The 17305-nt window shown below is 38.5% G+C and overlaps 1 protein-coding gene across 1 annotated transcript in view; it reads left to right on the top strand.

Annotated features, from left to right (window-relative positions):
• The window catches only part of col18a1a (collagen type XVIII alpha 1 chain a), a 39276-nt gene that overhangs the window by 11049 nt on the left and 10922 nt on the right, over positions 1-17305 (top strand). Inside the window, exons 3-17 of the mRNA XM_053329209.1 lie at positions 1255-1338; positions 3920-3982; positions 8267-8345; positions 10842-10978; positions 11686-11712; positions 12049-12255; positions 12557-12583; positions 12753-12815; positions 12970-13047; positions 13167-13217; positions 13448-13570; positions 13683-13745; positions 15030-15074; positions 15830-15961; positions 16261-16332. Coding sequence (XP_053185184.1) covers positions 1255-1338; positions 3920-3982; positions 8267-8345; positions 10842-10978; positions 11686-11712; positions 12049-12255; positions 12557-12583; positions 12753-12815; positions 12970-13047; positions 13167-13217; positions 13448-13570; positions 13683-13745; positions 15030-15074; positions 15830-15961; positions 16261-16332 — 1251 coding nt within the window. The remainder of the gene's footprint in view (positions 1-1254; positions 1339-3919; positions 3983-8266; positions 8346-10841; positions 10979-11685; positions 11713-12048; positions 12256-12556; positions 12584-12752; positions 12816-12969; positions 13048-13166; positions 13218-13447; positions 13571-13682; positions 13746-15029; positions 15075-15829; positions 15962-16260; positions 16333-17305) is intronic.

Here is a 17305-nt window from a genome sequence, read left to right as displayed (position 1 = left end):
GACCTCGGTGTCTTTTCTCATTTTGAGTTCAACTCCAACAGGACTCCTTTCCTTGCAGTTTCCCTATTCAATATTTCTAAATATGGTCACATGCTGGTGATATGGACATAAATGACCTTCCTGTTCTTTCAAAAACGACCTAATTCAGATCATGAAGACAGAATGACACAAATAGATTTTGACTAACTGGACAGGAGAGCCAAAAATAGGGTGGCTGTACCCTCCATCCACTGCTAAAAAAGTATCTTTTAATAATAATGATTACATAAATCAACAGCTATTCACCATACTAAATATTTTTAAAAGGGTATTTCCAAATACAAGCTTTTGAAACAAGTTTATAGTGTTTGCCCAAAACTGTAATCTCATATCTTTCTTCATTTCTCAGATGCAACACTTGTTTAATCTTTTCTTTATATCATGTTTGGAGACAGTTGATTATTTTGTTGTAAACCACTTAATAACTGTACACAGCTCAAGTTTTCCCTCAGCACTTTTAGGCCATGTGCTATTTATTGACCCTCGTATGGCCCTAAGCGAGGGGTCTTGTGAACTTAATTTTCATAATCAAATTAAGTCTTGCCGAGCTTCTCCAGTATCTAAATATTTACATTATGTATTTATAAAAAGTGCATTCCTTTCTGAAGTTCAACTTTTTCAGTGGATGTGGCTTTTTTCTTATTATCCATCACTGGTGAAAACATGCTCCAGTGACAGTTCAGTCCTTCTCATGAACAGGATCTCAGATTTATTGTTGAGATCTAAAGCAAGTTGTTAAGAAAAAGGGACTGTGTCATGTCAGTAGTCCCTTTTAAAAGCCTGCACAGAGAAAGGCGGGGTTTAAATTTCACAAAGGCTTTGTTATTTATCTTAAAAGTTCTCTTAAAAAGTCCATTTGACTTTTTTTCTCAGGACATAAACGTGTCCTGAAGAATCAACTTCAAATAAGGGAAACCATCTCTTCATACCGAACTAATGGCCCTTTGATAGGCATGAAGATAGCATTCATGCTATCTGTGAGTATCCTGTGTGGGAACATGTATCAGATCGTGTGTGTGGGGCAGAGATAGTGCCACTTAACAGGCTGAGGCTAAAGCTGGTAGACATCAATAGCTCCTCTGATTGTGTGGAAAAGGGGGAATTCCCTGAGAAACATTCACTAAACCTTATCTGAAAGTCCAGAGATAAGCATCCATATTGCTGTTCTGATTATATCATCAAAGATCAAAACGCCATGTCCTTGTTTTGTAACAGGGTGTGATCGGTGAGCTGAGGGTGGTGGGAGACCCTCGTGCTGCTGAGAGGCATTGCGAAGAAGATGAAGATGACTCCGATATGGTGAGTGTCAACTAATCACATTTGGGAGACAGCTGGGGGAATAATGTATGTGGAAGGGTTCAAAAGGTAATTGACAATTAAATAGTTGCAAAGCTAACTTGATTAGTCAATTGACAGAAAATTAGGTTAATTTAATAATTGATTAATCGTTTTTAGTCATTTTTCAATTAAAAGATTTCTAAATTATATGATGACAACTTCTCAAATGTTAATATTTTCTGGTTTATTGAGTTTTCTTTGATGGTATAAATGTCATAAATCATAATAATTAATATATTTGGGTTATGGACAAAATAAAACATGAGGATGACATCTAGGGCTTGGGATGCAGTGATTTTTTACCATATTCAGACATTTAAGAGCAAATGAAGATAATGACAATAACAGTTAGTTGCACTGAACAGCATTTGTCATCAGTCCTCCGCTCTGGGGCTCCAAATAGTTTCAGGGGAGGGACAGTGACTGGAAATGAAAAATATAACATTAGTTATGTGTGATTTGGTTCAGAGATACAATAGTTTGGGGGAACTGTATTGTTTTTTTCCTACTTTCCCAGAGTCAGAAACAAATAAACGCCTTCAGACAGACCTTTTCATGTATTCGATGTAGGCTGAAGTACGTCAGACAACAATTTCAGGACATCTTGGCTCAATTGAGTCAATGTCTATGGGATCAAATAACATAACCATGATCCCATAGGCATTCAGAAATTGAGCAAAACTAAGCAACTAAACTCAGGGTGTCAGAGGGCGCCTTTTTCCCAGCTTTGTGTGATGGCAAGCCTGCAGTCTCAGACTTTGAAAAACCCCTGAGCTAAAGAAAAAGTGATTTTTTTTTTCAAAACCAAAAACGCAGAGCAAAAGTGTAAGAAATGGATTTAACGTGTGTAATGGCTGCAAGTGTTAGCATGTCAAACTACCTAACTTAACACTACTATGTACTGTAGTTAAAAATAAAGAGCCCCTTTCACAACTAGTATGTGCGGAAGTTGCTGCTGCATGCTATCAGAGTTTAGGAAGTCCCCAGACATCCTTTTCTCTTATCTAGGTAATCTTAATGTAAAAACATGGTACCAGAAAATATTAAAAAATGCAGTATTTGATGCCATTTTATTTATCTCCATGTCTTCTGTGTGAATCATCGACTGGTTCTGTCATTTCAGCTGACAACATTTATGATTGATGATTAGAAATAAAAAGCCTACTTTCGTCTGCTTCTTCCTTTTTGTCTCAAATAAAGGATCCATAATGCTTACTGAGAATTTTGAGAAGTTAACCTTCATTGTAAACTGCAAATGTGCTGAGCAAGAATGGAAAAATTGAGAGGCACAACAGCGGTAATTAAGGGGGTAAAGCATAGCAGACTGTGAATTCAAATGATTCTGTAAATTGCTAGGAATAGTTTACAACAGGTTCATATGATTTCACTTCACTCTGTGGATTTATTCTGTCACTTATTACCAATCATAAATCCACAGCAGATAAGAATCTGAGGGCGGCCTTTTCACTGCTGACCCTGACCACCCACACACAAACACAGGTGCCTCACTGCAGCCCACCAGCAGCCTTTACTGTTGTTTAGTAAAACATTGATCCAGCAGCAGCTGCTCCGCTCGCACAGACCACCGAAGCCCCGTCCTCACTGACAAGAACAGGGTTCAAGACTTTACAGCGCGTTGTCATCGAACCTTTTAGATGTTGCTCGGATTAGACGGGAAAATGGCATTCCAAGTGGAAATGACAGGTTTCTGATTTCAGGATGTGTCTTTCATCTCAAATGATAACCTCACACACAGCTGTCTTCTAGTATAATGGACACATTCTAGAGATATTGAATTACCAAGCGCTCAACACTCCAGAAGAAGTAAATAAGATTGACTGAAATAGTCAACAAATATACAAGAATTTGACTTTATTGCATTAGCTCAGATACATACTGCAGAGTATTAACAATTTAGAGAGTTTAGTCTTAAATGACTCTTAGATTTAACCAGCTAAAAGGTTTATTAGGATTAAAATATCTGTTCCAAATCAAGAAATCTGTTCCTTGCCAAGAGGATGTTAAAAAAACAAAAAACAAACGTTAACTGCAATAATTTGCATATCTTAGTTATAGTGTGTGTGTGTGTATTTTTGCACAAAGCCCAATTTTATACCTCTTCTGTCTCTTAAGCTAAAAGACACTTTTATTTTATGTTTTACTCCTTATTCTAATGATGCTATTATTATTTCTAACCATTTGATGAAGTGTCTTTCCTGTTAGTCTGTGTTTTATCTTTACTGGCTATTTGTAGATCTATCTGTCAATAAATACAACACAGACATATAAACCAGACCAATAAATCTGACACACAGATCACTAACAGATTAGCCTGTTATTCCTGGTTCTTAACAGCTGTTTTGTATTTTTACCAAAAATTCAAATAAAGACCAATGAGCAGACACACATGCTGTGGAAGTACCACACACAGTTAAAAAGAGCATTCTCGTTAGGTGTGTAATTGTCATTGCAATGATTAAAAGAAAGAGGAACATCTTGTGGAGATAAAGTTAAATGGAACATGTGTGTTTGGTCTCTTCAGGCTTCAGGAGACGGAAGTGGCTACGGAGAAACCAGACCAGACACGAGGAAACCTACGTGGACGGTACAGAGCAATTTTCGTTTTTTTCTTATTAACAATATTCACCTGCAGCTGTTTGTTTTTTCCTCATTTTTTTAAGCTTGACTAATCAGACAGTCTGAGCACATCCCTCATGATCACGGTTTGTTTCATTGATACAGTAAATAAGCAGTACTCTAACTGTCCTTGACACAGAACGGGTTAGTTAACCATTACACTGAATGTAAACTGATGAATGCCTTTAGAGTGCATACGAGAAAGAGGAGGCTGCTCTGTTTCATAAAGAGGATACCTGGCTGATAAAGATGAACAGCAGACCTCAGTGTTTGATGTACCAGTGATGTCTCGAGTTGCTCGGCATTAAGTGAGTGAACACTCGTCCCTCAAGAGAGATTAAAAACTGCTGAGTTGATGTCTGGAAGTTGAGCTGCTTCTTCTGTCTTATACATTTAGAAAATACTTTTTAACATAGAGTTGCCTCTGCTCATACTAAAAAGGTAACAGCTGTGCTGATTTAAGATGTAATAATAAAATAATTCTGAAATTGCACAGTTGTTATATGCTAAGAGATGTTTAATGTCTTAGTTTAGTTATTCTGTGGAGGATTACTTGATGTGAGGTGTGGTCTGTGTTCTGGATAGATGAGGCTGTAGATTTATCACCTGGATGAAGGCCTAAACCAACATATTTCACCTGAAGGCTGAAAGATTGTAGTGTTTTTTCTATCTTTTGGTAACCACACACACACACACAACCACATTTACACATTCATTAGGAACAAGCACACCATCATATTTAGACTATTATTCCCTTTATCCTGCCAATTGTCTGAACAATTTCCTCTAGTTTTGTATCTTTCTGTCACTTCCTCCATCACGTTTCTCTGTATCGCTCTCCTTTGTCATCCTGTCTTCCTCTCTCTGCTTTCCGTCTCTCTTCACGCTGGCAAACAATCAGATTCCACAGGCACCCACTCACCCTCAAAGATAGCCACGCAGGCTGAAATGTAGTACGACCTCCACCACTGTGCGTGCATGCCCTCCCACTCACAATTACAGAGTTGACTTAGAAAAACCAGATGTCAATTTGGACTCGATCTGATCCAAGTCGAGGGGCCCCCCTGCCTCAAGGTCCCCGCGGCTTTGTTATTCTGACTGGTTTCTCAATCTCAGTGTACAAGAACTGACTGAGGTGGAAAGAAAGTCAGAGAGGGCAGGTTCGTGGTAGCTAAAGTAGGAAGTTTCTTGTCTTCACCCTACCTGGTCATTACTGCACTGCTTACAAGGGGCTTTTTCCATCTATCCAGTATAGGCATTAATTAGCATCATATGTAATGCAGTGTAAAAGACAACAGCTGGCAATGTAATGCCTACCTGCCGACATTTTTCCATGTGATGTCTGTTCACAGGCGGTCTAACCTACACTCTGCACAATTGTCCAACCAGTGCAATTGAGGCAAGTCTGGGCAAAGACTTGTCAGAGAGGGAGAGAAAGAGAGAGAGAGGGAGAGAGTTGTATTGTGAAACTTTCCATTTTGTCATCCAGGAATTCATGGTGATAGATGACAGAGTCAGTCATCCTTAACAGTGTCACTGCCGGAATCCAAAGTGTCCCCTTCAGCATGAAGCCTAAAGAGGAAATGTTTCTGGAGCGTAAATCTGACCTGATGTAGTGTGCATGATTGTTTCAGATAGTGTCAATGAGCTGCTGTTAGCAATTGTTTCTGATGTAAACAGATCTTCGGATGTTTCGGAATAACTACAAAATCACTTGAAAGTACATTTTTCTTAGTTTTATGAAATTTCCTTGTGTATTTTATGTTCAAGTATACAGATTTCATGGAAGGCCAATGCTAGGTTATGTCAGCATTAGAGCATGCAGTCATGTCTTCGAAATAATTGAATCTCCACCAAATAACACAAGAAATGCTTATCAGTTTGCACAAGATAATTGATGTTTAAATTTGCGAAAGTTGAGCTGCTACTAAAACATGTGTCTTTTTTATGTTGAATTCTAAATAACAAGCTGTTAACTGATTGGCTGCGAGGCAAGTTGACTGTTGTGTAAAAAAACTACAAACAAGACCCTTAAGAGTCAGGCAATGAAAGACAACCCTCAATTGCTCCATTTTATAAACAGTTTTTCTCCTCACCAAAGATTGACCACAAAAATGTGCAAGATCCAATTAAACTCCTCTGTGATAATTTATAAGTCATGCACTGAAAAATCAAATCATCCTACACTGCTGTGGAGGTGGAATATGTTCATTGCCAAGGGAGCTGCATACCTGCTCTTGGATTCAGGGTTGTGTGGTTCAAATCCATCAGCACTATGTTCTAAAAGACTGGAGCCTCCCACCCATCATCCCCTGCTATGATGGATAGGTGAAGGAGTGAACAAGCAGGGTATTCTTTATCACATTAATACATATATCAACTTAGAAGAGTCAATAGTGGTGTGGTCGAATTCTTAGCATAGTCAGTGCCGTGCAACACAGCAGGGAGTTTTCTCAGGAAGAAATCTGGTTAATTATCAACACGAGCTTCATTTCAGCTGCTTACATTCTTCATCCCACTCCTCTCGTGAATTCCACAAGTGACAATTCGAGGTGTGTCACCGGTGAAGAATGAGTTACAGACAGACAGGGATATGGGGCGGGGGAGGGGGGGGGGGTAGGGGGTATTTGCATTATTTCCCTTCCCCCCTCTCTTTTTTTTAACCCAAAGGCAGTTTTTGAGAGCAGAAGTGACCTCACCTCCCCCCCAACCTTCAATTGCTTCTGTTGCTTCTCTCAGTGCTTCTGTGTATTTAGTGACACAAGATTGTTGGCAGATTGGAGTTTGGCTTTCTTTTCTTTGTCTGTAGGCACACATGTGGTCCCATGAAAACATGCTAATGTATAGAAGTCTATTTTATAAATGTGTTAAAGGACAAAGCTGGAGATTTTCTATATTTTCTTATCACTAAATCTCATAGAAGCAACTGAGAAGATGAGACCTCCAAGTTGAGGTATTCAGACCACTGCATGCTTTGTGCTTTAGTAGGATAAGGCTGGTGATTTTCTCCATTTCTCCTATTGTCAGTCTCATCTATAGAGCCAAACAAACAATTAACTGATCTGTGTTATTCCTCTGTGCCGTAGACCTCCATCGTTGTCCAAAAACTATTAAAAGCACATCAGTGAACCACACTGGGTGACATTTTCCTTTACCACAAAAGAGGTTGGGCATGTTAGTTTGTTTAGAGATGGCTTCAAAGAATAATAACAGTCATTAAGTTTTCATTCTCCAGAGAATACTTCTGTGTAAGGCAGATGCCACCGTGCATGCATGGGAACGTGGGTCTGTTTACAGCGCTTCATTCAAAGAACGTGACCGCTGTTATACAAGTCTTTGGAGCTTTGTATATACACAGAAAATTGTCAGACATATCAGCAAAGCTATTTTCACATTAAACAATCAATTAGAATTGTTGATGCAGTCGTAAATAAGGCAGTATCAATGTATAGTTAGGCATAAGAAAGTTTGACACCTTGTATTTTATCATCAGGTTTTGTTAGTTCAGCTGTGGAGGTTAAATGTGGGGTTTGGACTGGCAGCAATAGGATGACCACACACATACACACACACACACAAATACTAATAGAAGTTGGTGTTGGTGTCATTTGCATTGTAACTGAGCATAATATTGTACTCCAGGTGTCGCTATAACTCTGAGTAATTACATTTTGCAACTGCAGGCTAGATCGGTGTGATAGACTGGGAGCAGTGCCCTCTGACTGCTTTAATAAGGCTCACAAACAAATAAGTTTTGCAATAGAGGCCAGGCATGAAATGTCTGATAGTGATTAACACATCCACTGCAATTACTCTAAACAATAACAATTTGCCAAAAGACATAGAAAAGGTTTTGCTGAGTTCTTGGTTTCCAAATGCACATGTTGTCTCAATCATGTTTAAAAAAAGACTTGGTGTGGAGCTGGGAAACGATGTTGTTAGTCAGGAGAGGAGCTTTACTTGTACACAAAGTTTGAACATAAGTGCAGTTGAATGATAACACAGAGCTGAAACATGAGTCATCTTTGTTGGGATTGTTTGGAATTAACGTTAACAAGCATTACTTTTTCCCATGTGAAAAGGTTCTTAAATTGTTTTCAAGGATTTTAGAGGGAATACCAATGGAAACAATGAGGAGGCTGTGTGGCTCAAAACTCAGTTTTGCAGGATCAATGCAGCCTTTGGCAAAAGGCATCCAGTTAATGTGATCAGTTGTTTTTTTTCTCTCTATTGCTTGATTTCCTTCCAGCAGACTACTCCTGCATCTTCCCGGCCCATTCAGCAGCCACCGGTGTCCAGGAAAGAGGAAGTGTCAGTTACAAGAGAGACAGGTGAGTGTGTCTGACCACAGTAAACACTTACAGATGTATAATTTCACTTTCAAAGAGGAGACATAGATGTTGTACTTCCACATGCTGACATGTGACTCAGCTCACCTGCTGGGTACTGAAGGGAATGTTTATTACAATTCATGCTGTTCAGGCAGTGATCATATTTCTTAAATACAGCTGAGCTAGTTAGGGCTCGCTGTAAAGCAGTTTATTGGTGAATGTCTCCATCTACTGGACATCAGGAGTAATACATTAGGGGAATAAAAAATCTCTCATTTCTAAGACAAAGTCAAATATCAGGACTGGAATTTCTTACCATGTAAATTGTATCAAAGTGCATTTTCATGGTCTGTTATCAAATTCTTAATACATTTCTATTTGCATTTAGGTTTTTTTATTTAATTTTCTGAAATTGTCTCTACAACCTCATATCACTTGAAAATAATTGTATTAGTAGACTGTTCTAAAGATTGCCATGAGATTTCCTAAAGTAATTCTTGGTTCCCTGAGGATGAATCCCTCAGATTTTAGAGATCCCTGACTCTCCCTCTAGTGCCATCAGCAGATTGATATTTTTGGTATTGGGTTAAAAGTCTGGAAAACTATTGTTGTGAAATTTGCTATAGTGTTCATGTCAGGATGAAATGTAAAAACTTGATCACTTAACTGTTCAGCTAATGCCATCATGTGGTCAAAACTTTTATCTGTCCAATACTTTGGTTTATGACCCAAGTAAAAAAAAAAGTCAGACTAATGACATTCTCAGTAGTAGTACTACTTTATTGAAAACAGTCATTACATAGGTCTTGTTTTCTCATCTTTGACAGCTTCATAGAATTGCACTTTTTGTTCGTTTGGATGACAATATTACTGTCTGCAACCAAAAGTATCTAGGCCTAAAGGACAGGTTCACAATGTTTCAAGTCTGTTTTTAAACAACATATGAACAGTGAAATAAGTTTTCCTCACTGCAATCATTCCTCCTGTTCATAATGACTGTCAAAATGTCCCCTTCAAATGAACAAAATCCACAGTGTGTCCACACACTCATTTCAAAGTTGATGTGAAGCTTATATGAGGCAGTCTGAGTTTGTCATATCAAGTGGATATCTGCCACAATTACAGTCTTTTTTAGCATCAAATTCCCACTTTGTGTTCCCTCTGAAATGTTTCCCTGTTGAGCTGTGGTGGAAGTATAGTAATACAAAAGAGGGATTTTGACTTATTTAGACAGTTAAAGCTTCATATTAGCTTCAGATTATAAATGCATTGTGAAGTAATCTTCTGATGGCCAGAATGATTAATGAAGTTCATTTGAGCACTGTAGTATTGTTTCGACAGACTTTAATAATATTACATTTTCATTGAATAAGGTCATTGTGAACAGAGAAGAGGCAAGCCAAGGAATTGTCAAAAACATGTTCACAAATTGATCTAGAAACTATGAAGATAAAAAGTAACAGCTTACTTAATGTCCTGGAGCCTTCATGTGACCGACTTAAACAAATGTTTATCTGGAGACCTACTTTAACATTTGCCTTTGTATTATGTTCAGCAAGTGACTCTGAGCAGGTTTATATGGAGTCCAAGCCCCGACTTTCTGGGTCACCAGGTGGGTCAATGGGAGTTATAAACAGGGAGAAAATCAGCCAAATCCACAGTTTTTTCCCTTGCTCTTTATTCTCTGCCTGGATGTTTTGCCTGCCTGATACTGTATGTGTACTCCTAATGTAGGACATGACATGGACTTAAAAACCGAACCATATGAATCCATCTACAGTCCATCTGCTTGTGAATTCATGCAGGGTGGTGGTCATGTCTGCGTATACACTAAGCCAGTGAAATTAGGCCATTCAGTCTACAATGTCCTGGGAAAAAGAAAAAAAACTAGAAAATGAGGAGCTCAACTGAGTGTGAGATAAAGTTTTGGCTCTCATGGATATTAAAGGATGTCTGGCTGTATATGCAGCATGTCAAATAGGACAATTTTTTGGTTTATTTCTACATGAATTTTGTTTATAAAAAATAACTGGGATTGAAAAGCAACAATAGTATTACATATTAGCTTAGGCTACGAATGCCATGATACATGGGATTAGTTTATTCGGCAAATATTCTTTGCTCATGTATCCATTCAGAAACCTCCTTGCAGTGCACATACTTTTGCTGTGCATGGCAGCGGAGTGGGCTGCATTTCATACAGCCTCCACTGAAAAGTGACACATTCAGTGGGAAGAGTTTAAGGTCAGAAAATATACCGCAGGACCGTGGTGCATGCAGGTGTGGGAAGGGAAGTTCAATTAACATGTTGAAATCTTCACATGGCCTATAAATTACAGCCGTGCACACTATGCTGAAGATGTCAAGCAAAAGGTTATTTTCTTTTCTTCTCCTGGTCTATTGGGAGCAGTACATGTCCTGTTTATTGTTTGGGATGTGGGATATACTTTCCTTTCATGAAGATATTAATGACTGTCTTTTGTTGTTGTTTTTCAGGGCCAATTGGGGCTAGAGGAGAAAAAGGTGACCGAGGGGATAGAGGAGAGAAAGGAGATAGAGGGCCAATTGGGGCAAAGGGAGATGCAGGTTCAGGCTCTGGCTCCAGTTCACGGGGTGGAGCCCGTGGAGAGAAGGTTTGAACCTTTTTCTTCTTTTTCATTTTAAAACAATGTACAGTGGAACACATTTATTAGACAAGTGATTGTGGTTTGCAGTTTGAGAGCTGGAATATAATTAATAATTCCTAAAACTAAAAATTAAAAAAACAACAAAACAATGACCATAGTGTTTCTTCTGAAGTTGGCAGTGAGCAGTGAGATAATTGGTAAACTCATGAGCAAACACTAGCATAAGGGTAGCAGTAATATGAACTTTTGTGAAATGTCCCAAAGGAACACCAGAGGGAGCTGCAAGCCCTTATTTTATGCATGCACATACATTTAGTACTATGAGTGGCATGTTGGGTGTAAAATTAACATTAAGGGTTATGATTTGATTACATTATGTATAAATAAGTACATATACTGTATTAAGTATATGATGATGGTTAGGGTTATTGGAGTCATGGTTAGAAACAGTTTCACTGGGTGGTGTTACTGAAATTGGATTTGGTTGTACATTTATTTACAAGTTTATGACTGCATAATTTGATTTCCACTGGTGCTACCCATATAATCAAAGTGTACTCTAAATGTATGCTGTTAAAGCTAAAAATGTACAAGAAACTGTGTCTGTGGACGTGAGTAATAGTGCCTGTTCTTAGAAATGTTTCAAGTCAGATCAGATGGTCTTTGAGGATAATAGGGACTGACACCAACCTTTATTTTCTGTAATTTTTCAGGGAGAACCAGGGGAAACAGGAACAAAGGTAAGTTATAGATTATTTTGAGTGACTTGACACGATTGACTTGACCTGAGTCTCCCAGAGGCATGTACCTATTTACTTAGAATGAAACTCTTGGTCTTGGTCACTTGCTCTGTCAATATCACCTGTTTCATGTGTAGATGAGAAGGTTTCTTGTACAAAACAAAACAAAACTGCGTGCTACTATTGTTTCTTAGCAGATAATTCCTCAAGATTCCTCACTATGAGGGATCTGCTGCAACATTAATACACTTGTTGATCTCAATTTTTGGATTTCTGGTAAAGTTAGAAGTTGATGTTTCTCTTGTCTGATCATGTAGTTAATTTATTCATCTGCAGGGCAATGCAGGCTTTGGCTACCAAGGAACGAAAGGAGAACCCGGCGTTCCTGGGCCCCCTGGTCCCCCTGGGCCCCCTGGTACTACGTCCGATATTTCAACTGGCAGTGACGGCACAGTTGTTTCGAGAATCCCTGGCCCCCGAGGACCACCTGGACCACCAGGTGTCTCAGGCCCAGCAGGTTCACCAGGAGCTGATGGAGAGCCAGTCAGTAGAATACTGTTGAATTGTTTACTCAAAAACACTAATCACACTTTACTTGATAAACTGACATTGTATGTTGTATTATTTAATTAAGAGCAGCAGCACACTGGATCATAGTGTTAAGGATATATTCAATAAATCCTGCTATTTACTGTGTCTGTTGAATTGTCTGAGAATAGACCGTATGCTTGGGCATTATTGCTGAAGTTATCCAGCTGAGGTGTCTGATTTTGTCATACTGTAAAGCATACTGTGTCTTTTCTGTTAAATTACTTATGTTTCATTCCTCATTTCAATTTTGCAGGGTGATCCTGGTGAGGATGGAAAAACTGTGAGTTTTTAATTTGTATTTTATTTCCCATACAATACGAAGAATATAATGGTTTTAACTTTTACCACTTGTCACAATTATGTTATGATGGTCTATTAAACTTTGCTTTTCCTTGTATTAAGTTCATGACAACCTCTAGTGGTCTAACATTATGGTTTCCTCAACATAGGGTGCTCAAGGACCTCCAGGCTTCCCAGGAACTCCAGGTGACCCTGGACTCAAAGGAGATAAGGTGAGATACTCAATTACACTGACAGAATAATAGAAAATTATTGTAAACGAAACATATGTTCTGCTGTACTTTGTCTGTATTAGACGTGAAATAACAGAAGATGAAGTTTCTGTTGTAGAAATCTAGATTGTCTTAACGAGTCTTTTGCATACAGGGAGACCGTGGAGAGGGACAACCTGGCCCCAGGGGGCTCCCAGGTCCTCCTGGACCCCCAGGACCTGGACTCAGATCTGTGAGTTACTCTTGACCTCGTTTGCATGTAAAGTTTAGTCACAATTTGTAACAGTAAAGAGCTGCCTCCATTATTGAATCACTTATTGAATCTGATTGATTTTAATGAATATATTGCAGACTTTTGTGGACATGGAAGGCTCAGGGTTCCCCACTTCAGAGTCTAGTCGGGTAAGAACAATTACAATCAATGCTAAACGTCAAAAACGAATTATGAAAGTGTTGTTGTAAGACTTTAACCCGCAACTGTGATTGATAATCAAAATCAAACCACCAAGAACATGAATTTGCTGTAGGGCATTTCTGTTGCTGAATACTTTAATTGTATATTTAACCAGAAATCTCTGATCTACAAAGACTTCACAGATTACTGTGAAATGATTCTTTTTCTTTTTTTATAGGGACTGCCAGGTCCCCCAGGTCCCCCTGGTCCTCCCGGTCCTCCCGGTCCCACTACAACAGGTACAGCATTGAGTTCTGGGGCATTTGGACCACCAGGAAAGGACGGGGCACCAGGTCAACCAGTAGGTGTCAATATATTTGCGTCTTGACACAAATATTCACTCAACTCTCTGAATACTGACTGTAATGGTTGTACACCCTTGCCAAGCCTTAACCTAATCTTTCAACCTCTAGGGTTTGCCTGGTATGCCAGGTACTGATGGCAGCCCAGGACGTTCTGGTCCCAAAGGAGAAAAGGTAAATGTGACCTTGTGAAAATCTTGTGAAAATGACTGTGAAGTACAAAATACAATACAGGAGTAAGAGAACATATTCAAAGTTATAGTAGATACATATTTACACAGTAAGCATAAAAACAAAATAAATGGATGGAATGAAAGACACCAACTATTAAATAAGTTAAATGTCTGACTATAAGACTATGTGTTTGACAGTCTGGTCATTTGCAGTCTCTAGTGCTGCCAACGACACAGCAGGTGTTCCTGAAGACGTCCGTAACATTTATTAACATTTGAAAGTTAAGTTAAGTAGCTTAAACTTTCTGAATAGAAGACAGTCAGACTAGCAGGATTGATTCCACTTTCTGAATGGAATACAAACTCAACAGCACAGTGGGTCTTCTCAGATCTTAAAATGCTTAAGGGACATAACCAACACCATGTGTTTGTTGGAAAAGGGGTGGACCATTGATACCCATGAATGTATTATAAGACTCAAAGATTGCACCTATTCATTTGAATAAAAATTGCTCATATGGTGCGTTCAGGCACAAAAGCCAAAAAATATTTCAAGCGTTTGGGTTTACTTCTACGTCGTGTGCCCTGCTGGAACTTGCAGTAGTGATTTTTTCGTCTCCACCCAGAGACTTCACATTTGGATAATGTCACAAACGTCAGAATCAGTTCTGCAGGCTCTGGGGATGTTTTACAAACTCATAGCTTGCAGGTTTAGAAGTCCATTATACAACGTGTAATAATTATCCTTTTCTGCAGTTTCAAAGAAAGAAAGTTTCTTTTTTTATAATGGTGGATTTTTCTGTTGTACTACCATGTGTGACCACTGGGGGAAATCCACAGCAAGGCACCATATCCATCTCTCTTAATGCATTCATGGTCATACCCCTCTCCCTATCCGGGCTTCCTGTCTCTCTGCACTTTCAGCTGTCAAATAAAGGCAAAAAGAAAAGGGGGGAAAAAAAGAGATAAACAACTTCAATATTCATAGGATATAGAGAGCTATGAAACGCACCATAGAAATTGACAACCCGTCTCCTAGCAACGTCAGTCCTCAGATGTCAGTCAATGGTTGGCAGTGAGAACACTCACCCATAGGCTTGAATCTCAGACACCGTTTGAACAAATGAGTCCAAAGACTGCTTAATCCTCGTCTGAAGAACAAAAATGATATGTACAGTAACCAAACATCATTGTAGTTCATATTTTCTTTTTAAGTTTTATTAAGTTTCACGTCTATTGGTGTTTCTGTTAACATGTTTTATCAAACTCTTTCTTTCTACTTTAGGGTGATTCAGGCGAGCTGGGTCTTCCAGGAACAATTGGAGAGAAGGTGATGATTTATTACCTTGATTGTTTTGGTTGCTTTTTAAGTAACTTAAAACAAAGTTGCAGCTTCATATTAACAGAAGACTACACTCCAAAACTCAGTGACATGCAAACTGCCATTGGTGTAGTATCAGTTGTAGAGAAGAATTTATTTGTCATAATCCTGGGAAGAAAGTATATAAATTAAAGTGTATTTTAAGTTGGTGGTGTGTTTTTTGGAATAATGGTGCCCATTCGATAACTGACATATGAACTTTTATTCAACTATTTTCTTAAGCTTTTCTCATCCCTTTCATTTCTCCAGCACAGCTCCTACTTTTCTTTCCTCACCAATCTGCTGCCTCACTATTTATCCTCCTCCTACTCTCTTAAACCTTCCCATCTGCAGGTAACTGGGCTGCAGCACGTCAACCATCAAAGGGGATTTGTGTCTTCTAACAATATGCAAATGTTAAGACTTGTGTGAAATTTTAATCTCGAGTGCTGGCTATGGTTTGGTTTAACATTTTGAGACATCTGACTTTAGTCCTAGAACAATAAGCATGGGTGTGTATCATCTATAGTTATATTAGCTAACATACCTTAAATTGCCTTTTGACACTGATGGCACATATCTTACTAGTTTGTGCATTAAGGTGATTAATGACACTGAATTTAAACCCCCCACAGTCATGCCATTGATTAGATGCACTTCACTGAAGACAGAGATAACCTTTTGTATCTGAACACTGATTTTACTTCTGTCCTTTTATCCTACAGGGGGCTAGAGGAGATCCTGGTTTACCGGGATCAGCAGGAGACCCTGGACTGGCTGGTCTGCCTGGACCACTGGGACCAGTTGGGCCACCTGGGCCTCCTGGACCTCCTGGACCAAGCTATCGTGTTGGATTTGTAAGTTCTATATTTGTTTTTGTTAAGATACCCTTTGGTTGAGTTGACATAATCTCACAGTTAAAGATATTGAGATATGAAAAGATGCTCAATATTAATATAACACACTGTCCATTGGCAACTCTATTGCATACCATTAATGTAATTAACAAACATATTATGAATTAAATTCAGCATGTTTTGGGCAGTAAGATTCTGTATCATTCATATGGGTGAGGTCTTAGTCTTAAAATGTAGACCCTGAAAAATATTTGGCTTTTCTGTTTGTTTGTTGTTTAATACTTTGCTGGTATTTATAGGATGACATGGAGGGCTCTGGAGGATTTTTGTCTAATGGACTTCCTGGTGTCAGAGGACCAGAAGGAAGTCAGGTTAGTAAATTACTAACAAAAGGCCTGAATTCCTATAGAGAAGAGGTTCTCAAACTTTTTTTACATCAAGGACCCTTAAATTGGCACATTTTATAAGATTTTTGCTTTTAAATGTTTTATTACAGAAAGTGTATGCAACCCATGACTAAAATAGTCACAGATTCTGTCATCATGTTACTTCTTAATGGAATTATAGTGAAAATGAATGATTCCCCTATTTGCTGGGGACGACCAGGAACCTCCTCAAGGACCCCTGGGGATCCCTGAACCCCACTTTGAGAACCAGAGTCATACAACACACAGTTTTAAAGAAGCACTAAAATTCTTTGAATGAGTTTCTTTATGTCCACATGACAAGCTTTAATAAGTCTCTGATGCCAGATTTGACAGCTTTAAATTATAGTTAGTAAGTTGATTAGCTTGGAGTTGTTGTCCATGTTGTGAAAAACTGTCTTCAGCTTCGCCACATAGCTTTATAACACTAAACAAACAATAGAGGAGAATCCCATAAATTTTGCTCCTCCATTCAAATAGTTTCTTTTGGTAGCACTATTATACTTTTTGAAGCAGTAATTTACTCAGTTTTACATCACAGCTAGCCTTACAGTCAAAGCACAGCAGCTATCCACAATTTTAATTTCATTTAGTTGAAACACGTTTCTTGAAATGCTAATGCAATAAGCACCTTGTGTATCTACAATTCTGACACCACCACAACAACCACATGGCTATTATCTTTGGCTAATGAAGTCACTTACTTTTAAATCATTGTCTAAGTGCTGATTCCACTTGTAGATTATTTTATTACTAGTACTGTTATTGTAAAAACAAAGTGGAATATCTTAAGACCAACATTTAAAAAGATCTAATCAGCAATTATGTATCTGATTGCCAGGTATTCATAACAGTAACAACAAAAAGGAGCATATTTTAAGTAATATAAAGTATCACAGCTAAATTGTGTGCATGTCTA

Source organism: Scomber japonicus, chromosome 11, assembly GCF_027409825.1.
Source record: "Scomber japonicus isolate fScoJap1 chromosome 11, fScoJap1.pri, whole genome shotgun sequence".
NCBI classification, from domain to species: domain Eukaryota; kingdom Metazoa; phylum Chordata; class Actinopteri; order Scombriformes; family Scombridae; genus Scomber; species Scomber japonicus.
This window is presented reverse-complemented; position numbering and strand designations above follow the sequence as displayed.